At 33.8% G+C, this 26,964-nt stretch overlaps 1 protein-coding gene across 6 annotated transcripts in view; it reads left to right on the top strand.

Annotated features, from left to right (window-relative positions):
• SLC10A7 (solute carrier family 10 member 7) overlaps nucleotides 1-26,964 on the top strand; it is a 264,504-nt gene that overhangs the window by 88,089 nt on the left and 149,451 nt on the right. For 4 of the 6 annotated variants that reach the window (XM_063108336.1, XM_063108337.1, XM_063108332.1 and 1 more), the window contains exon 5: nucleotides 336-374. The exons of 1 other annotated variant lie outside the window; for it this stretch is intronic. In XM_063108336.1, the coding sequence (XP_062964406.1) occupies nucleotides 336-374 (39 nt within the window). Of the gene's footprint in view, nucleotides 1-335; nucleotides 375-19,256; nucleotides 19,286-26,964 lie in introns of those variants that run through there. One more of the 6 variants, XM_063108338.1, reaches the window with a different exon arrangement.

Raw genomic sequence — 26,964 nt, 5'->3', positions numbered from 1 at the left:
TGTTTAAAGTCTAGTAGCAAAATCAATAACAACAAGGTTTTGCTTTACTATTGGTGATGATTCTTTTGGTACTATGATATAGGTTCCAGGCATTTCATGGCAAGCCTTTTCTGCCTGCTTTTGACACCTATTATTTATGAATTCTTAAGCTGCAGCTCATCTGTCTTAGTAAACTACAGGCCACTGGCAATTTTTGTAAGTAGTGGCTAACTTTGCTTTATAGAGTCAGTATTTTAAGGTTTTGAATAGTGCGAGACGGTAGAATGATAATCTTTGCTTTTCCTATTTCTATTTACTTTCAGTGAGTTTTTTCACCCCATTTATTTTCTCTGTAGGCAGCTGCGATATTTAATTCAGCCTTTGGAAGTTTTTTGGTAAGTAAACATGATTTAATTTATCTATTATAACTTTTGCTGTGGTGTTATTTGGTATGAAAGATTTAGTGAAAGCTGGACTTCTTTTACTCTTTGGTAAATAAAAAGTTTTTGAATCTTTTCATGTGCCATTATCCATACCCTAAGGAAAATTAATTAATTAATAGAGGAAATGTTGTCTTATATATTTTGGAGGCTTGGGTTTAATATTCCATTTAATGGATTCAAGGAATCAATTAAGCACTATGTGTTTCCTTATAGAGGTTATGTCAATATATTGATCATTTAATGAGGTCTTTTAGATTATTATTATTTTGTGTCATGGGACCAAGGATTTTGAAAAGGAAATGTGACCCAGCTAGTCAGAAAGGAAATGCTAATTTACTTGTTGACATGTCATTTATATTGTACATTTCACCGTCAAAGAAGCTACTGTCCTGGATACTTCTGAGAAATCTATGTGAAAAAAAATTTGAAATGAGGATTAACTCATTAATGAGTTAATTACTGAGTAATTTGCAAGAAACTGTGATATTTTTTAGAGATTTGAACTATAAATGATATGTAAAAAGATTCAAAAGTAGTTCAACTTTTATAACTAGAACCAATATAATTACAAGGATGTTATTTTAGCATTTTAATCATTATTTTTAAATAGATGATATAATAAAGACTTAATTTGTGTTATGAAAGAAAGAGAAAGAAACTAAATGTCCTGCTAATTTAATATTTTTATTTATATTCTAAAACTTAGATAAATTTTTAAGAATAAGTTAGAATATTATATTTTTAGGTATATAACTCATTAGCAAATATGTAATACAGTGATTTACAAATAATTGAGAATAAAACCCAGTGGAGTAAAACTGGTTCATGAGTCGAGGTAAAATATCAATTACCTGTGTTTAAAATGCTCTTTATGTCATTTATTATTGTGTGTATTTAAATGTAGTTAAAGCTTTTAAACATATTATTACATAATGTTAATTCTGCATAGTGCTACATAGCTTTTAATGATGTAGCTTCAACAAAATAAGTGTTTAGAGTATATCCTTTTTTAAAAATTAATTAATTATTTTACTTCATCCAATATATAATGTAGTTGATTTTTGTGTCCCTTTACCAATTCCTTAGAGTATATCCTATTTTTAAAGAGGCAATAATGTTTTTCATGATGCTGTATATTGTTATTTGGTTTTAGAAGAGAGATAATAAGGTCTATTTAACAAAAATGATCTGTTGGACTACTTAGCTTAGACTCAGTAGTATTTTAAGTCATTATTTCATGGGTCCAAGTATTATTCTATGTGTTGTCACAATTGTTTGACAGAATATTATTTTGCTGGAATCCAATTTTTGTATATGGTTTGGAATTATAGACATCTGCTATCAAAAACATAGCTGTCTAAGTTGGGTCTCTTACTCTTTAAAACATCTAGGTTACTTGAGAAAATTAAGTTGAAGCAATTATTTGAGTAACTGTTGCAAAATCCTATACACTGTCCCTTTGTTGGAGAACAAGCTTACTAATCAGTTGGAGCTTTGCACTGACTATGTGAATATATATTTGTTCTATCAGGCACAATTGTTTGATAAGGTCCTGTGAAGTAAAACTTGTTCTAGAGGTTCTTTAGGGTTTTTAATATGTTCCATCACTTCTAAGAAGTTGTGCATTCTTGCTCCTTTGTCTTGCTCTTTTTCCTTTCTTCACTTTTTTCTTACATTAATTCAGCTAATCAATCAAAAGTATTTATTGAGCTCCTACCACACAGAAGTAGTTTTCTAGTAGCTGTGGAGGATGCAAAGAAATGTGAGGTGGGTCCCCAGTATGTGTGGAGATGACACATGGAAAAGAAATTCAATGTAAAAGTCAACAAGCTGAACAAAAGATATTACTAGAGATACATGATAGTCAAATAAATGGCACAGGCAATATGCACGCTGAATCAAGTTCTGACAGAAGCGATTTCTCTGAGCTCGGCCTTGAAGTTATGGGTAAGACTAGCTAGTAGAAAAGAGAGAAGAGGAAATGACATGAGCAATTGCAGAGAGGAAGAAGTGTCTTTTTCCATTTTTCCCCTCCTCTTCCTTTCCCTCCTTTTTCTTTCCCAAAGTTGAAAATTACCACAGGGTGCTTGAGAATGAAAATTATGATTGGGCATGTTTTGCTCCAGTTTTATAAGAGAAATAATTCCATTTCTTTTTTTTCCCCCTCTCTTCACCACGATTACAACAAACCCTGGATTATGAACTATATCAGAATTAGATTCAGCTTATTTAACAGAAAAAAATATAATAGTGACTTATAGAAGATGAAAGGTGATTTCTTTGTTATATAAAATCTGGAGGGAAGCTGTTCACGTATAGTGTAGTGACTTTATGGTTTCATCGCAGCTTGAGACTCCTGCCTTTCTCCTCCAACATCCACAGCATGCAGATTCCTTCCTCAAGGTTGGCTCATGGTCCAAAATAGCTGCTGGACCTCCAGCCAAAACATTTGGCTAGCAAAGTAAAGTAGTGGGAAAGGATAAAAGAGCTCTCTAAAAGCTAAGTCTGCTTTCTTTAAACAGCATTCCTGGAATTCCAACACCATACTTGCACCAATATCTTATTGCAGAACTTAGTAATATAATCACACCTAGCCACTGGAGAGGTTGGAAAATGTGGCAATATGCCAAGAACTAAAAATTGGATTTTTGTTACTAAGGAAGAAGAGGAGAATGGTTTTTAAGAGACAGTGAACACTTTCTGATATGAGCAATAAACAACAGTTATCAAGAACTTGAAGAAAGAGATTAATCTCAGTTGAATGATACAAGAAGACTTTAGGGAGAAGTTGGTGCTTGAGTGGGATTGGGAAGAGGTCTTATCTTAGGGGAGGGAAATGCCAAATTATAACCTTTATGTTTTATTTTGTTATTCTTAAAGCGAATATAATAAGTGTTATAGTTATTTGGAAATTTTCTTTATAAGTGAAAAATATCCACCTATTCTTAAAATTTAGGATTATGGGTAGTAGTATGGTTTCTGGAGTCAGACTGTGTTTTAATCCTTACTTGATTAAATACAAGCCTAACCATATAGCCTTTCCTATTTATAAAATGGGGCAATGATAACACCTAAATTATAGAGTTGTGGTAAGGAATAATCTATATAAAATGTTTATATGATATGGTAGAAATAGCTTTGAGCTAAAAATTAGATCTAGAGCTTTTGTCCAAGCTCTGCTGTGAATTTGTGTATGTGTGACTATGGACATTCATAAAATGAAGAAATTGGTTATCTTTGACTAAGCCCTACAAGTTCTAAAATAATACTGATTCAATGATAATTCTCTGATAATGAGTGATCATTCCTTTTGTAAAACATAATAGAATCTGAAAAGGATGTTTATTTCAGATTAACTTAAAACTTTGAATGAAAGGCTTCTTCTAATTAAAGAAGAATTCTTGAAGAAAGAACTCTGAGCCATTCTTGTTGATTTTTAGGCATCTGGATACACCAAATAAAGTACTGTACATATTTATAGCTAGTTTAATAATGTCCTGGGTCTAATTAAAACACAGTGTTTTAAAGAACTAATTGTTACAAAAAATTGTTGTTGTTGTTTTTTAATGTAGCTAGGCTGTTAATGACTAATCATAGATTAATTCAATTTACATAAATTTCAGACAAACAGAATATTTTAAAGTCATACCGCAGAGGATTGCTTTAAGTTAAGAAGTTAATGTCATTATTTCCTCCTCTCACTTAAATTGTATGTTTTACAATAATTGTGGAGCATAATAGGTGATTTGACATTTTCCTCCTGATGAGGTTTTAACTAAATAACGAAATAATTAAAATGCTATCAAAATTTATATATATATCTATATTTTTTCTATGAAAACTATATTTCAAGTTCAAACATCTCACATATTGCTTCTGCATCAGAAGGATATATTTGAAAAATATTGGCAATGTTTTGAAAAATTTCAGTTGAAAAGCTCTTTAATTTTCAAAGATTCAGTTGTGTTGAAAAAAACTTTCTGAAACTAAATTTAGATAATGTATTTGTTAGAATTTTAGCATTTTTGGTTTGGAGGCTGCATTCAGTGTTTCCATGTCTCTAAGATTTGTAGGTTAAAGTTTCAGAAGAAAAGGTAGCACTTTTTCTTTTTGAACTTCTTAACCTATTTTATTTTTGGTAACTCCTGATCTTAAAGGGAAACCATAGTGAGTGACAAAATTGATCATAACAAATTGTGTTTCTCATAAGTATGTTATATAACATTAGAGCAATCCATGGCAACATAAATGTAACAGTTTCTGAAACAGAAGCAATAAGTTATAAGCAAAGTTATCTCACCATTGTGAATGTATAACATCTAATCTAAAAAAGACCTTTCTTTCTAAATCTCTTCATTTAAAGAGTCAAGGAAATGGTTTCTTTCACATAAATCTTCTCTTTTAAAATACCCATTGCTGGAACTAGCAGAAGCTATTCTAAGATGAACAATTTTTCTTTCAATGCCAAGTCAAAGGTTAAAAGGAACTCCTTGCCTTAAGCTCAAAAACTAACAAGCACATATTTTTCTTCCCTTACCCAATTGTTCTGTCTTCCCTCTTTGTTTTTGCTGGTCCTCCATTATTACCTAGCATTGTAGAAAGATTTGAATAGTTAACTGATGTTATTTTGGTTGCTGAAATAAAAGAAACCCCAAACACAAATGCCATGTTTTAATAACTTGTTTATCACCTTCTTCAATTCTTACTTTCTTGTACAAAAATACACAGCAATATTTAGAACAGTCAGAGAAGGAAGCACATTAACTTTGTTATTCATTGATTGCTGCGTGAGACTGCTTTTTAAAAATTAGAGCAAGAATCTCAAATGTTAACAAAGAGGCTTAAGGGTGATAATAGACAAGACTCAACTGTTAATTTGGTTTTTCTTTCACCTATGTCTAGGATTTAGTTTATGGTTATTAAGTATCTTATTTTGTGCTATATTGAAGACTGTGTTGATTTATTTATTTACTATTTTTTTGGCTTAATTTTCTTAAAATCTTAACCAACCCAAATTATTCGCTTGGGGTCTTGGTTTTCCCCAAAAGCTCATGACTTGTTTATAAAACAGGTTTATATTTTCATTAAACTTAAATGCCAGAACAAACAAACTTAATTTTTAAGCAGTATTTAGTATTCCCTTATAGGATGCTATTTCAAGTTCATCCTTTTACTGCTAAGGACTCAATAAAACCAGGATTTTAAATGGCTCATCCTGAGCTTTAAAACTTGTCTTACGAACTATGTTCAGATAAATGGAGGCTGGTTTCCACCTTTACAAAATGGAGCTCATCAGCCTGCTATACTTTTCATTTGATTACCAATTTGGGCAAATGAACATCATAAAAGCTGGATTGCTGAGAACAGACTACTTTCCCTTTAAAAAATACCATTGGTTCAATTAGCAGTGTGACACAAAATAGAAAAATAGCATACATATACTCAGAGTCCATTAGATTCAAGGCGCTTTTCTAGATACTGAAGCAAATATATAAAACATAAATATGTGAAAAAATAAGTAACAAAGATTTAAGAAAGAGGGAAGATAGGAGCTGCCTTCAATGCAGTGTTTTTCAGCATTCAGGCACCATTATGGCTTTTGCCATGTTAGCATATTATTTGTTAAATGCGACTAGAATTAAATAAGACTTACTTTTAAAATGTAAATTTATTTCAAGCCAAACCACATCAACACTAAAAATAAAAAACTATCTTGTCATGAATAGAAGGTATCTGAAATTAAACTGATGGGAAAAACTACTATTAGTTTGTAAATAAACTCACAAGGCTGTGAGTGTGATACCTACCCTCCTTTTGATAAAGGGTAAAACTAGCACCAGTACCAAACCAAGAACTTTTCCTTTCTGCAACTTGAAGGACTGAAAAAGATTTGAAAAGAAAGTAAGTTTAATCACTAATTCTCTGTCCATGTGTTTTTTGAGTCATGTTGCTTTAACTTACACTTTGGGAAACACTGTTTTCTGAGGTCATTTCTCAATCACTTCATCAAAGAGGTGAATTAAAACCATCTGGGGATGTCAAATTAAGAAACCCCCAGAATCAGGGACTCTGACTACCTGAACATGTTCATATTTCTTTCACTAGAATCTTTTCTACATGACAGCTGTCCAGAAAAGCAGTATGCATGTGTGCCAAAGTGCCAAACATGTTTGCAGAGTTAAAAATATGCTCCAGCATTGGCTGGAATAAGGAAACCCTGTGATAGATGCATTTGGGTTGTTTTTAAAACAAACTCTTATCTAAAGCAGTCATTATAAATAAAAAATGGTCTTTGTTACTTAATAAAAATGTATAGAATCTTTACCTACTCCATTTTAACAGCATAATGTTCTATGCTGTCTGACAGGACTTGCGTAGCAAGTAAATGCATTAGTCACAGTGACCATTTTTCTTGCAAATTTGTGACACAGATTTAATTATAGGAATGACCAGCAACTTACAAATCTAATTTTGGTGGAGGCTGAGGCAACTCTTTTTTTTTTTTTTATTTTAATAATGATGGATTTTTTAAAGCAATGATTTCATTACTATTTAAAGAAATCTACTGGTGTAGAACTAGCCAATTGACTGGAGTTATTTTATTACCCTTTACCAAATGCCATGTACTTTCATCTTTATTTTTATTAATTTTTAAAATGTCATCATTCCCAAATTGGAAAATTATTTGCTCCTATATCCACTTTGGTAAAAATAAATAAATGTAAATTATTCTGGACCAGGATGTTTGTAAAGGCCTCCTGAGAAACATGATCCTAGCATTTGGTTAAAACTGAGATTAAATTTCCTTAATTTGAATCCAAACTACTATAGAACTACTTATTTTATGGCTTTTAGTAGGAGCTACTAATTGATTATAATGTGGCAGATAGTTCTCATTTTCTCTGCTTCTATTTCTCCATACTAAAATCTTACCATGATTAATCTATTTGTTGAGCTAATATTTGGGGAGCCTGGGCATAATAGTGTGGTGAGCCAGACAATCAAGTTTCTTGACTTCATCTGCATTACAGATTCTTTTTTTTTTTTTTAGCTTGATGACACGTTCCCGAAATACATTACAGATTCTTAAAGTGAGAATATCAAGTACCAATTGAATGTGTATGTGTGGTGGTGACAGGGATTGTGTTAAATATTTTCTTAGATCTTCTTGAAAGTTTTTTCCATTTTAATATACCTCATTGACTCAGATCCCACTCCCATTCCAAAATAAATCTGGGCATGTGGAGAGAAGGAGGAGAGAACCTGAGAAGGCATAAATTGTATAAACTTGTGGGTTCTGCCAACCAAAGAGAACCTTCTCTTTAATTTCTGGTCCTGAGTGGTGAAAGCAGTGTGAAGACATCCCAGCTCCATCATGGACTTGAGTTTTCAAGTAAACATTTGGAACTCCTTAAAAACAAGAGTGTGTTATTGGAAATGGCAGATTATAGTTTGAAATAAAAAATAAGATCAATTTTTTTAGTTTGGATTTATTGCATGTTGCTATGTGATCTTATATTAATTTTTCAAATAAAACATTTGTGGACTTCCTACTATGTGCTAGGCTCTGGGTTAGTTTCTAGTACTAAAAAAGTAGTTAAATAATATATGATTCTTGCCCTCAAAGAGCTTAAGATTCATGGATTTAAGTAGTGTTTTTAACAGTGTGATTTCATAGACATACTGATTCTGAATCACTCCCAGGTGATTTGGCACCACAAAGTTTGAGGACCAGTCATTTTAACTACAAAACTTCAGGTAAAGTAGTAGATTATCTTCTGTTATTTTCTTTTAAAAACTGTCATTTTTGTTGCAACTCCAAAGAAAACTAGGTTTTATCCTTGAGTTTTTGTGTCTGCTAATTTAGATGTTTAAAAAAATCAGTTTATCAGATAATTCAGTTTGTAAGTATATCAAAAACTGACATAAAAGGTACCATACCATATATAACTTATTCTGTGGGGTGTTATGTTAAAATTAACTTGTTAAAAGCTATTACAGTTGTAATACATGTTTATTATAGAGCTTTTGAAAAATACATATTGAATCACCTGGTTATAACTACTACCAGCATTTTGGTCTATGTCCTGTATAATTTTGTAGATGTAGTCATAAAAGTGGTATTACATGCATGACAATTTTATTTTCTGCTCTTTCCCTTTAACTACATTTGTGAGCATTTCTCTTTATTCTTATTTATACCCTGACAATTTGAGTTTGTTTTATATAATGGATAATGTTATGTATAATATTATTTTGGATAGAGTATTTATTCTTTTACTTTTTTTTTTTTAATTGCTACAACATTTTTGTACCTAAATATTTGTGGTTGTCCCCTTTAATTATCTTCCTTAGGATAAAGTGAGTAAAATGCTACAAACTTTGAAAAGATTGATATTGCTAAATTACTCACCAGAAATATTGAGCTAATTTATCATCCCACAAAGAATATATAGAAACACTTATTTTCCTGTATCCTCACCAACTCTGGTTATAGTTTTGTTTTTTTTTAATTTAACTAACTGATATTTTATCTTTAATTATAATTTTTTGATTGAGAAAGTTGATCTTTTATTATCTGTTTATTGACCATTTAAATTCTTCTATTATTTATTTATTCATATCCTTTGCTCATTTTTCTTATTAGGATGCTTATTTTTGTTTCAGAGAGCTCTTTATATATTGAAGATATGAATACTCTATTACATAACTTACAAAAATTTTTCCCTGTTTCTCTTTAGCCTTCTAATTTTTTCATTTGTGTGTGGGGGTGAAAAGGGGTGATTTTTGATTGACAGTTTAAAATTTCTTTAAGTCAAATTTTTTGAGGTATAATTTTTATATGGAAAAATTTACCCATTTTAGGTGTACAGTTTTGAATTTGACAGATGTATACAGTCATATAATAACCACCTCAATCAAGATAAAGAATATTCCCATCACCTTAGAAAGTTCCTTCTTGCCCAAAATTTTGTAATCAATCCCTTCTCCTATCTTCAGCCTCTGGCAGCCACTGAATTTTTCCCTGTCCTTATAATTTTGCCTTTTCTCAGAAAGTCACATAAATTGAATCACTCAGCATATACCTTTTGAGCCTGGCTCTTTCCTTTAGCATATGCTTTTGTGTTTCATCTATGTTGCTGTATGTATCAGTACTTCATTCCTTTTTATTGCTATGTAGTATTACATTGTTTATCATTTTATGAACTTTGGATTGTTTCCTATATTTGGCGATTATGAAAGTTGCTATGAATATTTGTGTACAGGTTCTTATGTAAATATATGTTTCTGTTTCTCTTGGAGAAACATCTAGATGTGGGATTGCTGAGTCAAATAAGTGTATGTGTAACATTGTAAGAAACCACCAAATTGTTTTCCAAAGTGGTCATACCATTTTACATTCCTAGCAGGAATGTGTGAGGGATCCAGTTGCTTCACATCCTCACCAGCTCTAGATATTAGCAATATTTCTTGTTTTAGCCATTTAATGGGCGTATACTGGTATGACATTATAGCTTTAATTTGTATTTCCAAATGACTCATGATGCTGGACATCTTTTTATGTGCTTATTTGTCACCTGTATATCTTTTTTGGTGGGGTGTCTGTTCAAGTCTCTTGGTCATTTTTTTTAATTGGGTTGTTTGTTTTCTTATAACTGGGCAAGAGTTTTTAAATATGTTTTGGACACTAGTCATTTATCAGATATGTATTTTGCAAATAAACAGTGACTTTCTAGGAGCAGAAGTTCTAAATTTTTATTAAATCTATTTTTTTCTTTTATGGCTCACTCTTTTGTATTCTAAGAAATCATTGTTTAACCCAAAGTCATAAAGATTTTTCTACTGTGTTTTCTTCTGTAAGTTTTAGTTTTCGTTTTTACATTTAGGTTTATAATCTATTGTCAGTTAATGTTTATATATGGTTCAGTGTATGAGTTGGGGTTCATTGCTTTGCAGGTGGTTATAGAAGTTTAAAGTTTTTATGTCTGTCAAATGTATGCATCTTTTTCTTTATGGGTTTTTCTGTTGCCTTTATACTTGAAAGCCCTTTCTTATCACAATGTCAGATAAAAATTCATATGTATTTTCTTTCAGTTTTATAGTCAAAATGCATATATAATATATGTTGAAAAGCTAAGCCCCTCATATGGGGGTTCAATAAATATAAAATAGTTTGAAAGTAGTTCATCTGGTTATGGTATCATTGGTTAAAGAAATCTATTTCTTTTTCTTTTCTTTTTTTTTTTTTTTTTTTTTGGTGGCTTTCCAGTACAGGGATAGAACTCTTGGTGTTACTAGCATCATGCTGTAACCAACTGAGCCAACTGGCCAGCTCAAAGAAGTCTATTTCAGTTTGTTGCTACCCCTTCTGTCCTTTTGGTTTTTTGGGTTGTTTTTTTTTTTTTTTCTTTTTTTCCATGTAAGTTCAGTCTCATAATGTTATTCTCACATTTACATAGTGATATATATGCTTGTCCCTGAAAATAATTGGATCAATATTCATGACTGTTAAAAATTGTTTCTCTATCTTAGGGTATGACACATGACATTAATACAATTACTTAATATAAAATTGTTTGTTCAAAATGTAAAATGAGTATGAGCACAGAAGAGTGATTGAAAATTATAGAAACCTCATTGTGATCTCTATCAATTTAATTTGTAAATATTCACACAAATTAACAATAAAATGTTCCTATTTGGAGGATTATGGGGTAAGGTGAATAGCTCTCTTAGTAACAGAATTTCAGATAGTAGAGGACTTTTTAAAAATAAAATTAATAATTTCAAAAACCTTGATCAGTTTGATTTTACAGGCTGTACTGATCAGAAGAAGATATTCTAGTGATGTGAACATGGTATCTTGGAAATTAGAGTCAAAACATTGTAGGTCTTCAGACTCACATGAACATTGGTTTATATTTTTATATTTTCAACAATAGTTGTACTCTGAATTTACAGTTTATACATTTTCTTTTCTTTCTTTCTTTCCTTTCTTTTTTTTTTTTTTTTTTTTTCCAGAGCCACACACTTGTTTACTTTTCCTGAGTAATTTTTTTGGTGGCTTTTTAATAAGTAGAGTAATTAAATTAAAAACATCCACTATATTTACAGTTTTACTTTATGATAGTGCTTGGTCTACTGGTCAAGATTTGTGGTTTGGTTATTATCATCATTCAGGCAATTCTCTTGCAAGTAGTTATTTTCTAACATTTTCCTAGGTTTTCACTTGAAAGCTCAGTTAATATTTTTATCCATTCATTTTGGAAGGGTAATGCTTATTAACATTACTGTGCTTTTTGTAATTTCCAAGAGCCAAGGGAATGAATCCTATCTTCTTTCTCACCATCTACACAATGTTGTAAGAAAAACGATCATCACTACTGCTTTTATGTGTCACTCCTATGCCCCAGTGCCTTCAGTAGCTCTTAATTTCCCCCCACCTGGTTGGCCATTCAGGGGTTCTCTCATTGTGCTCATCCTCCGCCCCCCACCCCTTGCCTTTCATTTGTGTATTAACTATTGATTTGCTCATCTCCTCCCCCTCCTCTGACACTTGGGCATTTGCCTGCTCCCTCTTTGCTTCCACTGTTCTCATACTTTGCACCATCCTAGCCTGCCCAAAGCCTGTCTCAAAAGAAATTTCTCCAGCTTTCCTTCTATGGTTACTTAGCTTTTGGAATGACTTGCCATCTAGATTGTAACTGGTTAGCATGGTTACTTTAAAATTCTGACCTTCTCTCCCATCTCTGGCACTTCTTGTCCTCATGGGCCTGCTATTTTTCTTTTTATAAAATACTTCCTTATCTTCAAAATATTATATAATTTATTATGTTTGTTGTCTGTCTCCCCCTATTCAAATGAAAGCTCCATGAAGACAGATGTTTTGCTTTGTTTGCTTCACTCATCAACAGCATCTATGGTAGACGGCACAAAGTAAGCACTCAGGAAATATTTGTCAAATGAATAGAAAGAAATCATCCAATGAATGCTATTTTAATCTCTCTTCTTCATATATCTAAGTTTGTAAGATTGCTTGCACATAATAAGCACTTAAAACATACACTGATTATTACACTTTTACATTTAATTAGTTGACAAAAATTCCGACGTCTCTGTTTAATTGGTCATCTCTCCACCAAATTTTTCTTTGCTATGTTAAAGTGATTTTAAATTATAACCCTTTTAAATCTCAGTAAAACATATGCTACATTTGTTTTGCTTTATATTCAGTATTGATTTAGAATGGCAGTAGAAATTCATTCCAACATCCAAATTTGATATTGGGTAATTTGTAAGATTTTCTTTTAGTAATAACTCCTGTGAAGTAGTTACAGCAGATTATCCCTATGTGAAAGATTATAAACCCATATGCTATTATCACTGAAATAATTGATTTTAAATATCAGAAGGTTTTGTATGAGAAATTGCTACAAGTATGATTACTACATATATTTAAATAGCTACAGAGTTATAAGATACAATAAGTGATTTCCATTATATAGCATTGTAGAGAATGGATAAACTGTTGGTATTAAAGGAAAACATTTTTCATTAAACCTTATTCTTTAACAACTTGTAAAATATATATTAAATTGACAAATGAAAGCTGGATTTTTAGACAATGCTGAAAAAGAAACTGTATGGTATCCCAGAGAAAAGAAAAAATATGTCTGAAAAATTAAAGAACAAATGTAATTACGTATAAAAACTAGATCAAAACCATGTATGGGAGGAATTAGAAGTAATTAGAATATATAGGGGGAAAAAGGAAAGAGAAAAATGTCTTAAAAGCCAAGGTGATAATAAGCAACCAGATAACTTGGGCTTGCAATATGATACGACAGCAAATGAAGGCTAATGCAGTTGTCCTTGAGAAGCATCATGTTACAGCCCTCTGCAGCTGAGTTCGGTAGATTCATAATTCAGAATATTGCTTTGACTTTTGTCTTACAAACTTGAAAGAGGTTAAAATGTGTTAAATGAGATATAGAAAGTTAAGAAAGATGTAACTTGGGCTGGAGGAGCTTTGGAGAGTGACATATAGCATGGAGAAAACAAGAGATGGACTTTTAAGATACTAAAAGAAGAGATGAATAGTTAATCAGATATGATTTTTAATAGGAAAATTAGTTCTATTTTCTTATGATAACCTGAAAAATACATTTGTGACATTTATATTTCTGATAGCAGCCTAAAAAGCCATTCAGAATTCGTGATCAGTAGTTGCTGAGGTATACGAATTTGGAGCAGGACAGATTTTTCAATCTTTTCAATAACTAAAATTAGCAATAGGAAAGATTACTTCTTGTTTACAAAAAAAACCCCAGTAGATTTACATGTTACTTTTTCTCTTTTCTTCTTTAATTTTCACTTCTTTAAACTGAGGAGGAAAAAAATGAGTAGTCATGAAAAATATTATATAAATGTAGAGGCTCCTGCCTTTTGCCCTTTAATTCACAGGTATTTCTCCTCAAAGATGGTAGAATCCTGATTCTACTTCATTAAATTTCTCTGTAGAATGTTGGATCCATATCTCATGTAGTATCAAGCCTAACAATTGTTGAAGTCAAAAGGTTAAATTTGCAGCTCTAAAAAAAATTGAATAAAAACTCTCACCAGTGTACATAAGTGGTTAAAAAAAATTTTTTAACTGTGTAACAACAGAAAACATCCAGATGGGAAGAGTACTTCTCTTGTAACAGAATGCTATTGTTCTTTTTTGTGTGGTTTCCAAGATATATTTAAAAAGTAGCATCAAGGTCTTCCTAAGGAGTAATCTCCACAAACAATCCTTAGTCCTGAAACACATTTTCTATCATGTCTGACTTTTTTTCAGATTCTGTCAACTTGGTGCCATAATAATTAAGAGGTTTCAGGTAGCATTGTGCATTTCTGTCTTAGTCTTCCTGTATGTCACTGACCTTTGTCACTGTAAGTAGTGGATCACTTAAAGAATATATTTTGATATGTGTTTTTAAAATACAAACAAACTAGAAGGGGAAGTTTTTCTCCTTAAAGAAAGAGAAGTTGGGTGCCACATAGTTCTAAAGGAAGTTTTTCTTTCTGTGCTGGAACTCACTCTTGATACCTTAAAGATCTGAGAGCTTTTTCCTTGGCTTTGGTGATAGCATGATGTCACCCCTAAATAGAATCATTTCCAGGAATATATGCTGTTTTTTTCATTGTCAATTTAAATCATCCCACATTTTTAAGATACTGAGCTCCTCATTATCAGGGATATAGGTGGCATATGTTTCATAAATTTGCTATGGTCAGAAACTAATTCTGTGGCTCCATCTCATAGGAATGAACTCACATTTATCATACGCAAATAACGATATGTAGAGCAGACTGCCAATTAATTAATTGATAGTGGGAAAATAATTATGGGAAACTCTTAGACACGTGGGTGGATACATTCCCTCTTAATGGTTAAATTCACATGAGAAAATATCTTAAGAAGAAGTTTATTTGGTGAGACTGGGATTAGAGGAAGCAGAGGTAGGGAGATAATTCCCAAGTTTGATTCTATCAGGCTGTTGTAAATAGAATGATATGTCTGGCTCTACAACAAGGGCATTTTGTCCTTGGAAACAGACGGGTCCATGTTTTGGACCAGGGATCTTCTTTCCTAGATGGTGCTTAGATAGGTGTTTGTAATAGTTGCTTTTAGGTTTTTTCTCTCTGCTTCCACTGCTGACTGGTTTTCCCTTTTTATTGACCCACCATACCTTAAAGAGAAGTCTTCCTGACATTGAAACCATTCTAACGTTTTAAAGTGATTTTGCATGTCTTTGCTGTAGGGCATTTCCTTTATTACCAAGTTCAGGAGGGGGGAAATAATTTAGTATTTCCATTTTGTATCAGCTATAACTGCATTAGCCAATACAGTAACAACAAGGCACATGTGGCTATTTAAAATTAAATTAATGAATATTAAATAAAGTTAAACATTCAGTTCCTCAGTCACACTAGCCACATTTCAGGTATCCACCAGTCACATGTGACTGGTGGGTACTGTATTGAAAAATGCCGAGTGTTGAACATTTTTATCATTGCAAAAAGTTCTACTGAATAGCACTGAAGAGAGAGTTTAATAGACAAACTATATCGTGATTATATATTTTTAATATAATTTTGTGTCTATTTTCAATATGTCTTTATTTTTGTATGTTTATCTCAGGTAATAGCCCAACTTTTCATTCCAATCTTCTCTAGTGAATTCAAAGTTGATCATATACACTTGTTCAGCTGTGCAGGGATTTGCTGTTGTTAAGATACTAGTTGGTTAAATATCTAGCACTCAAGCATTTTGCTTACTGAAAAGTGCTCATGAATTTCATTTGTAATTCTCCTTTAGTTTACTAAGAGTGCTACTTTAGGGCATTAGAAAAAACTCTGATACACAGACAAAACTTTTTTTTAATGGTTAAATTACAATTTACATAATTTTGATTTTTTGCTTTCTTTTTCCAATATCGTAATCTTTTGATAAATTAATAATACTGTTTCAGAAATGCTGATAGTGCTAGGAAAATAAATACAACCTCAAATATATGAGAGATGTCCTTGGGAAAATAGAATAATGTTGTAGCTAGAAATGCTGCCTAAGAATCAGTTCATTTTTATAGTCTAAATATGATTTTATTTTTAACTCATGTGACTTCTTCTGTATTTAACAACTGTTCTCATGGGACTGTTAAATTTTTTTATCTGCTTTAACCCCTCCACATTTGAAAGATCATTTTCAGTAAGATTGGTCTTTCTTACATGGTAGTTTGACTGGGTCAGTGATTTTTTTTAACATTTGGATTTCATTGATACATAAAATTTTGAAAGAAGTTTTAGGAGGTACCTAATGTTTTCAATTCTTTATTTTGTTAAACAAGAACTATCATTTGTTATCATTATTTGATGAAAGAATGATCATTTAAACATAAAATCCGAAAGGATGTATTTCAGAATAATTTGAATAAATTAGTTTTATGACATTCATACTACATTCTTCTTCTTTTTCCCATTTATTCCTTTAGTGCTTCTGACTAGTCCCAAACATAAGCTCTTCACTGTGAAGTTACCAACATTTTTTGGTTGGTTTTCTTTTTCTTCATTGACCTGTTTACCACCTCTCTTTGGTTATTTGAATTATAATTTTGAGTTATATTCTTTGCCATTAGTTAGGCAAAGACTGTCTCTATTCAAAGAAATCCTATACATATGCATATAATTTTTACTTGTAAAATTTTCCATGTGCTTCATGGACTTGTGAAAGAACTTCCTAGAGTGTGTTTATATATATTTAAATACATATTTATTCATCTATATTTTTATATACCACTATTCTTATCGTTAGAAGAGATCACTTTTCTTGAATACTAATTTTGTTGAATACTTAAAAGGTAATGGGTTCAGTGTAACTGCTGGGAGAAATACAAAGATGTCATCAAGAACAAATCCTACTCTCGGAGAGCTTACAGTGTAGTAATTAAGAGTATACAAAAGTACATGTAAAAGATTAGCTCAAGTATGGGTGATTGGGAAGACCTCCTAGAAGAGATGATATGAGAAGAAGCCTTGCAGAATAGGTAGAATTTGGGAAAATAATGATATTCATTCCAGACTAAGGGGATCTTACTATTATTACTGATTCTCTACGCAAAAATCTATCTAGTAGGCTTAACTTACAATGAGTTATAAAGTTATTGCCTATAGACAAAATGCAGTATAATACAAAATAATAATCCAAAAGAGACAAGTAATACATAGAAAGAAATCTGGTATAATATTTGTCATAGCTGAATTTCTGTAAGAAAAGTATATTTGACATGAAAAGCCTGCAAATTCATTTATTAGACTTTTTAGTTAATACTTTTACACATGGTTAAACTATAGTAATGTTCTTTTTAGGTAAATATATATATTATATATATTATATTCGAGGCAAAATATATATACGTGTGCGTGTATATGTATACACACACACATGCACACACACACACTGAATTTTAATCTTTGCTTCTGTTGAAAAATAGTTTTTCTTCTAAATAAGTAAAGACTTAATTTGCTACTATCAATATTATTGACATCATAGCACAGCCCTAGTACATTTGGCTTATGATATGGCCTCTAAATTATGTTCTACAAAGTTTAAGAGTTAAAGAAAAACACTGATGTTTCAAAGAACTTACAAAGAATTACATATTATTAGAGGCAATTATACCATACAGGAGAAATTTTCCTTTTTTATCTTTCCTCTCCATTTACATACCTATACCTTCTCTAGAGTTTTTTGTATCTTCATTTTCACAGATAAATTAGATCTTTGTCTATTATTATTTTGACTTAATATACTTAACTCTTTTCAATACTGCAAGCTATTTATTAAGCACATGCTGTATACATATCATTGAATTCAGTTGGGTTACATTCAGTTGGGTGGTGAGGAAAAATATGAGACAATTTCTGTTTAAGAGACTTAGTGTAATTGAAGAAAGGAAACATGCATAACTAAAACACTTGGAAAAAAACACAGGACAAAATATAATTAAGTGCCCAAATGTGTGGTATCATCAATCAACAAAGGGAGAGCAGGATAGGATGAAGTCTTTAGAAAAGGATTTCTGGTGGATGTTAAGTACAGGATCTGGAAAACTGACAACAGCCCAAGTGGAGAAGGTCAGCCTGAGAGTGGATATGACCTGACAAGTGCAGAGACCATGCCTATTATGCTCATTATTACATCTTCCTATATATAGATGTAACAACAAACATGTACAGTGCCTGGTACATAGCAGGTGATCAAAATATAATGAATAAATGAATGTAAATGAATGAATGGTCAGTTGCAGGTGAGAGAGTGGAAAGAGGGACACTTACTAGAGTGAGCCCATTTTTGGTAACTGGTGAAAATTAGGTGAGACAGTATTGAAGGGGAAGGTCAACTTGGACTTGGTACCATGTGAGGCATTGCTGAGGAGTTTTCAAGGAATATATCATGTCAAAAGTGGAATACTGGGAGAAGTGGCCTGTCAGCAATGTTTTTGTTGGTAAGCTGATGAGTGGAAAACTGATGTGTAGAGTATTCTGAGTTCAGACAAACAATGCCAACACCCCAGCTAGAGTCTTTGAACTGTCTTGCAAAGAAATAATCACAAACACAAAAGAAAAAGGAAAACCTTCCTTAGTCACTTATTCAATTATTTAGACAACTAATATTAACCTATTGCCTAATGTATGCAAGGCCCTGATACAGAATGAGGAGTCTCATTACTGTTTTGAACTAGGTATACTTACCTCCCAGCACTGTCAAAGAGATTAAATAAGATCGAGTCTCTTTTTTTTTTTTTTTTTTGTGACCGGCCGCACCGTGCTCAGCCAGTGAGCACACTGGCCATCCCTACATAGGATCCGAACCCGTGGAGGGAGTGCCGCTGCGCTCCCAGCACCTCACTCTCCCGAGTGCGCCATGGGGTCGGCCCAAGATCGAGTCTCTGAAATGCTTAGCAGTGTCTAGGCCATTAGCAAGCATTCATACATGGTAGGTGCTATTATTTTTATTCAGCTTATTTTGGAAATGGTGTCACTCCAACCCTCTCCATCTGTATGGCTTAAATCCTCTCTATAAGCCTTTGTCTAGACCTTTTATCCAACCCCTGGGTATGCTATTTTTCTAAACCTTAGAAGATGACATTTTTTTATGAGAAACTTTAAAATGTATACAAAGTAGACCAAATAATATTAATGAGCCCTGTGCACCCATCTCTCAACTTCAACAGATGTCAACCCAGTCTTTTTTTCCCTCTATGCTCCCACCCACTTTCTCCCTCCCAGGTATTATTTTGAAGCAAACCCCAGTCATCATATCATTTCAACATGAATCGTGGATAGGTAAGGACTCTTTCTTGTCTTTTGAACATCACTGTGTAATGCTGTTTTCCTATTTAGGTACTTATACTGGCCAAGTTTTTCATGAAAATATCAGGGATATTGTATGTTAGAAAGGCCAGGAAATGTGATGCTGGAGGAGAAGGGGACTGAGAAGGCCTGGTAGCAGGCCTGAACCCACCCCATCCTCTTATCAGGTTCTTGATTCTGCCACAGGAAAGAGTTCAAGGGCAGAGTCACAGTAGGAAGTGAGAACAGGATTAATGTAATGAATAAAAGAAACAGGTTGCACAGAGAGTGTGCAGCCTCGCTCCAGAGACCGATCAGGGCCAACACCAAGTTTAATACAAAAATAAGAAATAAATCCTTAAAATTTAGCACAAAGTGCAGTCTGGCTCAAGAGATGGAGAAGCCGCTTGCTGGAAGTAAGTTTGATACAAAACGCATATACACCACAGTGGGGAAGTGCAGGTTGGCCCCAGGAAAGTGAGAAACCACCCCACCTTCTGCCAGGATTCAGCTTTTGTAGTTTCACCATCTAATACATATTCATGCTATCTAATAAATATAAATTCACTTTACTGAGCATGCTTAGCTATTAGGGTTATAAAGCCGTTTTCTGCCGAGCATGCCCAGACACTGGATTTACATAAGTCAGCCCTGTGAGGTCTCGATTTCCCTGCATCGGTGCCAAAAATAAGTCCAACAAGCAACAGTAACTCCTCTAGGGAAGGGCCTAGAGGAGGGGCCTGAGACCTCATGGAATAGCTTGAAACCCAGAGGACTATCCTGAAGCCCAAACCCAGAGAAACTGAGCACCTCCTCTCTCAAATGCTAGGAACATAAAGAGACCTGAGACCCAAAGATCTTAGTATTAATTACTTTGGTGTCATGAACAAAATAGGGAATTTAGGTGAGAAAATAATTTTGAGTGAGATAATTTGAGTATTTCATTTGTCACCTATTAGTTATGTGGTATCCAGTAGCAGACATGGTTGATATCTGTTCTTTCATGAATGAATCTTTATGAATATATAGTCTTTTAGGTGGACCATTAATTCCTTTCTCTTTTTTCTTTCTTAACTTCTGATCTTACCCTTTCTGTGTCCCAGCCTCCAACTCTAATGCCACATCCCGTCATCCCCACACAGTTTTCTGTATACTTTGTAACCTTACTTATCTATTAATTATGTCTATTTGAGTTTACTATTTTAAAAAGCTTATTTTCTTCTGAAAAAGCCCTTCTGACAATACTTAACACAGTGAAGATTAGGCAATGGATAAATATTTAAATGGAATGGATGACAGCTTTGATTCTGATTTCATAGTGTTTTTAGCTTAAGGTACTTTTCAAAGTAAACATGTAAAACAGAACCATAGACAAAGTTCCATTCATCAACAGAACACATAAATAAATGCCACCAGTTCCTGAAATTAAATTTATTAAATTAAATGTGATACTGTAAAATATGTATTTTGGTCTTAGTCTAGTTTTCTGGCATACAGCTCCTGAAATCCTTGAAATCTCCAGGAGAATAAGAGTGTCTTTTATATGCTAATGTGACTGGAAGCCCCCTAGATAGCTTCAGGATAGGGCCTGATCACTAGAAAGGCCAAGGCATGATTAGACAGTTGGGACTTTCAGTTCCACCCCACAACCTCCAGGGAGGGAAGAGAGGAGAGAGGCTGAAGGTTGAGTTAATCTCCAGTGGTCAGTGATGTAATCAGTCATACCTACATAGTGAAGCTTCCATAAAAACCCAAAAGGACAGGGTTCAGAGAACTTTCTGATAGCTGAATATGTGGAGATTCCTGGAGGGTGGCATCTGAAGTGGAGGACAGTCTTGTGGAACTGAGCCCTCAGACTTGGGACCTGCCACTATCTACATAGATAGTGTCAGAATTGAATTGAATTAGAGAACATCCAATTGGTGTTCGCTAAAGAATTGCTTGATGAAAAGGAACTCTCATACATTGTTGGTGGGACTGCAAAATGGTGCAGCCTCTATGGAAAATGGTATGGAGGTTCCTCAAACAATTGCAGATAGATCTACCATACGACCCAGCTATCCCACTGTTGGGAATATACCCAGAGGAATGGAAATCATCAAGTCGAAGGTATACCTGTTCCCCAATGTTCATCGCAGCACTCTTTACAATAGCCAAGAGTTGGAACCAGCCCAAATGTCCATCATCAGATGAGTGGATACGGAAAATGTGGTACATCTACACAATGGAATACTACTCAGCTATAAAAACGAATGAAATACTGCCATTTGCAACAACATGGATGGACCTTGAGAGAATTATATTAAGTGAAACAAGTCAGGCACAGAAAGAGAAATACCACATGTTCTCACTTATTGGAGGGAGCTAAAAATTAATATATAAATTCACACACACACACACACACACACACACACACACACACAAAACCGGGGGGGAGGGGAAGAAGATATAACAACCACAATTACTTGAAGTTGATACGACAAGCAAACAGAAAGGACCTTGTTGGGGGGGAGGGGGGGAGGGAGAAGGGAGGGAGGTTTTGGTGATGGGGAGCAATAATCAGCCACAATGTATATCGACAAAATAAAATTAAAGAAAAAAAAAAGAAAAGAATTGCTTGATGTGTTGGGAAATACCACACATCTGGTGTCAGAAGTATTGAGTAGTGAGAGAGAGTAGAAAAAGAGCTTTGCTTTGGTTTTTCATATCTCACAGATAAATTAAAAATACTCATAAATGAATATCTTCAATTTAAAAAAAAATACTTAGCTTTCAAAATATTCCTTTCAAAATATCCTTACTATTTCACTTTTGAAAATAGTATAAGCAATTTAGCTTTCAGGCCAAAATAGAGATCTATTATTCTTTTTGATGCATGAGTATCATCATATTAATGCTAATTTGGGTTATGTGTATTCATCAAGAGTAAAAATCAGGCTCATTTTAGTGCCTGATTTAAGCCTGCAGTGGACTTTCACATCAAAATTGTAAACCCTAAAAATTAGAGATTTGTATAGAAAGTGGAGATATATATGCCTAGGACTTCAGCTTTATAAAACACTAGTAATTATTAGCAATGGGATCCATTCTGTTAACATTGGACAGCGTTTAAATGTTTTGTGATAATTTATAGGATTGATTACTCCAGCCTCAAGTGGAAGCTTAGGGAGAAGAGTGGCAAATGGTAAATCTTTGTGACAGTCCCTGGAGCAACGTTTCAGTTTGACGCTCTGAGTTATGTAGGTCTCAACCTCTTTTCCTCCCCTAACCCTTTCTGTGGTTCATCAACATCATCATCATCATCCCTTCAGATAATGTCTGTTCAGAAATCACAGGTCCCCTTGGAAGGAGGGGGGGGTCCTGTTACAAGCACGCTTGCTGCAAACCTTTCACCTTGCTGTCAAGGTGACAAATGTTTGTCCTTAAGGGAACACTGGAGGTTAAATCACCAGTGTTTCTCTCACTTATCTTCTTTCCCATACTACACAAGCTCTTAGCCAAATTTGTAGCTAAAAGAATCAGAAAATGAGGCCACTCTTAATCTTTATGGACCTTGTTCAGAGATACATTTTGTGCAAGCTCAAAGCACTATATTATGTGTTGGTGTCTAAGTAATTAGAATTTGCTAAAAGTCATTATATCAGTACATTTTTATTTCAGGGATTATTCAGAAGCAAGAGATTTGGGAAAGAAACATTTAAATTTTAAGAGATTGTATTGGAAAAACTGCAAATACACCTGTGATACATTAAGCAATGACTTATTTTTACATCAGCATGTTTTAAGGCTTTTCACTTCCTCACATGAGAGACACCAAAATTTGTGTTAACCCTGGAGATGGGAGTTGCTCTGGATTTCTTCATCTCCTTGTTGGCTCATTTTATTCCATTCTCCATATAGTAGTTAAAATGGTCTTATAAGATATAAATTGATTGTGTCGTTCATTTTTCTGCTTAAAATCCTTCAGTGTCTTTCCTGAAATAAATACCAAAATCCCTCATATGGCTTACAAAGTCCTGCATGGTCTATGCCTTGCCTCCATCTCCAGCTTCTTCCTGTGCCACCATCTTCTTCACCCACAAGGCATCTGCCATGGGGGCATACTTAACAGTTTCTCCAGTTCATTCATTTAACAAACCTTCATTGAGCTCCTGCTCTGTATTGAGGCTACAGAAATGTACAAAACAGAGGAAAACTCATGGAGCTTACATTCTCATGACAGAATATAACAACTAAAATATATATTTTTACATTTAAAAAATATATATGTGTGTATGTCATGTGGAAAAAATAGAGAAAAATGGTGCAGGAAAGGGAGAAAGCTAGAGGTGTTGCAATTTTTTTTAAAGATGATTAATATTTGTTTCACTTATAAGAGAGCATTTGAGCAGAGACTTGAAGAAGGTAAAGGAGCAAACCATGAGGATATTTGAGGAAGTAGTGTTCCAGGTTGAGAGAACCCAAAGTCCAAAGGTTCTGAGGCAGGAGAATGGCCAGGACAGAGAGGGTGATGGGGATAAATTTAGATATATAACAAGGGGCCAGATTATATAGTTAGGGGACTTTGGCTTTAAATCTGAATGAGATGGGAAGGCATTTGAGAGTTCTGAGAAGAGCAGTAGTATAATCTCTCTTAATGACCACTCAGTTGGGAATGGACTGTGGAATTAAAGGCAGGAGCCAGGAAACAGTTAGGAAATGGTTGCACTAACTCAGTCAGGAGATGATAGTGGCTTGAATCAGGGTGGTAGCTACAGAGCCAAGGTCATTGCAGCCTCAGCACATGCTTGAAGGTTTCCTTAGATTGCTTTTTCATCTCTTCATGGGGCCAACTTCAGTGATCAACTTCTTATTTCCCAAGTTTCAGCTTAAGTATCACTTCTTCTGAGAAGTGTTCCCTGAGCCTCCTTTTCTAGACCATATTCTCTTACTGAATACTCTCCCTGTACACAGTACTGTTCCTTTGAAGCGCTTATCAGAACTTTAGATGATTATTTGTGTAATCTTTTTTTTTAACACCCGTCTTCCGCCACCAGGACATAACTTCTCTGAGGGCAAGGGCCAAGTCTCATTTATATCCTAGCAGAGTTCCTTAAATATAGTCAGATGAGAAAATTGAAAGAAAGTGAGCTGAGATGCCGGTACCATTCAAGCTTTATTAAAGGAAAAGAATCTGCCGGGCTGCGCTCAAAGTTGGGGGCAGCTGTGGAAGGAAGCTATGCAACCAGGGTGGAGAATTGCGCCCTTGCAGAGAAGCAAAAGGGTTTCTGTTTAAGTCAGGAAGCTTTTCATGAACGGAAAAGAGAAGGGGTTTGGTGCTAGAGTGGAAGACAAGGTCGTCAGCCATTTTGTGTGCACAATGGCGCTGGTAATGTCCAAAATCCATCAAAAATGGATATATCCAAGTTTTCCAGCTAGTTAAGGATTTACCCTTTTAAAACAACTCATCTAAAAAATAATAATTTTTTTACCGCATTTAATAAAAATAGTTTAAAGTGCATTGTATGCTCTCCAGTCTTCTGAAATTTTCTCTGGTTTAATCTTTTGTTGATGACTCTAATTGGTCATTACAGTACTGACAATCATACCGTACATTGACTCATACTAACCATGTGGGCCTCATGGCATGGGGAAATGTTGAGGTTTTTGCCTCTGTATTAAGTGACTCCTACACTGCAGTACTTTTTGAGTTAGGGTGTCTGTGCTTTAATTTTTGCCTTCTCCCTTGCTCTAAGATAATCATTCTCACTCAGTCATTCAGCCAAGTGTCTGCTCCATGCCAGATGCTGGGCTAGCCTCTGAATATACCTGGAGTAGGTGTAGTATGCCTGGGAGAGTAGCCCATTTCTGTTCATTTCTATGGACTTGGAAAGCAGTTTGTTAGAACTGGGTTCAAAAAGGAATAGGTTTGGAGCAAGAGAGAGCGTGGGATTTTTCTTCTATATTTGTACAGTGGTATACTTTTTCTGTCTTTGTGTCTCACTAATTCATAATTTATGATATTTCAAGCTGGGTTTAAATGGGTTTAAAGTTTATCATAAATATTCATACTGCAAGTAATTTTGTGGTACGTGTTTTCAGTATACTTGAGAAAGAAACTCAAAGTATTATACTTTATTGATTTAATTACAGATGGAGTCTGCTAATTTTTAATGAATTTTATCTATTCATTAAATAAATATTAGTAATTTCTTATGTATGTATAACATCTTATAGGTTTCAAAGCACTTTTACATAAGTTTTTTCAGACAAGTACCATATTTTTCCTGTGAGGCAGGTGCGGTATTGCTGAGACTCAAGTTTCCGATGAGATTGATTACTGTAAATTGTAAATTGTACTCCCTCACTGTGACTATTCCCTGTATTGTAACAGAGGAAATTGCAACTATGTCAGCCTTGTGGATTGTTGGGTGGATTAAATGAAGTATTTGGTGTTAAATGTTAACAGAGTACATGGCACATTATTAAATACTCAATAAATATTACCTGCCATTATTTTTGCCATTTAATAGGCAATGAAATTGATATTCAGAAAGGTCAAGTGCTTTGTCCAAGCTTATCCAGCTAGTAATGAGAAGAACCAAAGCTAGAATCCAGTTCCTGTTATTTCTTGTATAGTCTACTTTCTACTATGTCATGTAGCTGAAGAAGTTCCATTTTAAACCAGAGGTTAGTTTTAGTTCAAGTTATAAAATCTAGTAAATGTTTCTTTGTTTTAACATATTCTGTAATTCGAAATTTCCAGTACTCGATCAGGCTCACATTCTTTCCTTCTGATGTTAATCTTCATAAATGAGATTTCCCTATATATCCATCTATTCTTTAAGTTTAGCCTTTTATTTCCTTGAAATAATTTGGACCTCTGTTGAATTATTAAGCTAATCTTTGGAAATTGCTTAATTTTTTTTCTAATGTTTTCTCAACCATTCACTGTGTCCTGTTTTCATCAGGAATAAGAGTACTGACTCTGGGACTATTAAATTAAGATTTTAAGGAAGTTTCTGCTCCTCCACTGGACTTTTCCTTCTGTTCTGCCCAACCACTACTGTCAGGTCTTTTATTGATGAGTAATGCACAGGTTCCTGTAGAAGTCGTGGCCAGATATCTATGCAGGCTCTTAGGCATTGTTTTCTCCTTGAGTTCTGAACACTGATAAACTTGATGTCAGCCCCTGGCTGAATCTTAGAATAGATTAGAAGAATTGTAAAAAAGCCTTATCATTGGTTCTGGGTTGCCATATTTTTCAAGTGTCAACTTGGTATCTCCTTGCTGGGGTACGTAGGCTTGTTTGTATCCTCCCTATAGGAGCTATATTTAATGTTTATTTATCTAGAAACCTTCTTCACCAGTGTGATGGTATTGTTTCCTACTCATGTTGAGTATGGCCCGATGTGAAATTTCTGAGAGTTTGCAGCTTCCTCAAGGCTATATGTGAGTAAGCAGTTGATTAGCTCCAGTGTTCTGGGTCCTGAACATTTCTGCTTCATCATCTCTTCCAAGCAAGGACCCTACTATCTGACCTCCTTATCCTCCCCTTCCTCCATGTCTTTCTGAATTTCCCTTCCTGCAGTTCAGAAGTGTAGTCTGCTTGCTCCCTAGGCCATTAAGAGTTTCTTTTTATCATATCCTGAATTTTCTCTCTCTT

This window comes from Cynocephalus volans, chromosome 9, assembly GCF_027409185.1.
Source record: "Cynocephalus volans isolate mCynVol1 chromosome 9, mCynVol1.pri, whole genome shotgun sequence".
NCBI classification, from domain to species: domain Eukaryota; kingdom Metazoa; phylum Chordata; class Mammalia; order Dermoptera; family Cynocephalidae; genus Cynocephalus; species Cynocephalus volans.
Note: the sequence above shows the minus strand (reverse complement) of the source record. Positions and strands in the feature narration are given on the sequence as shown.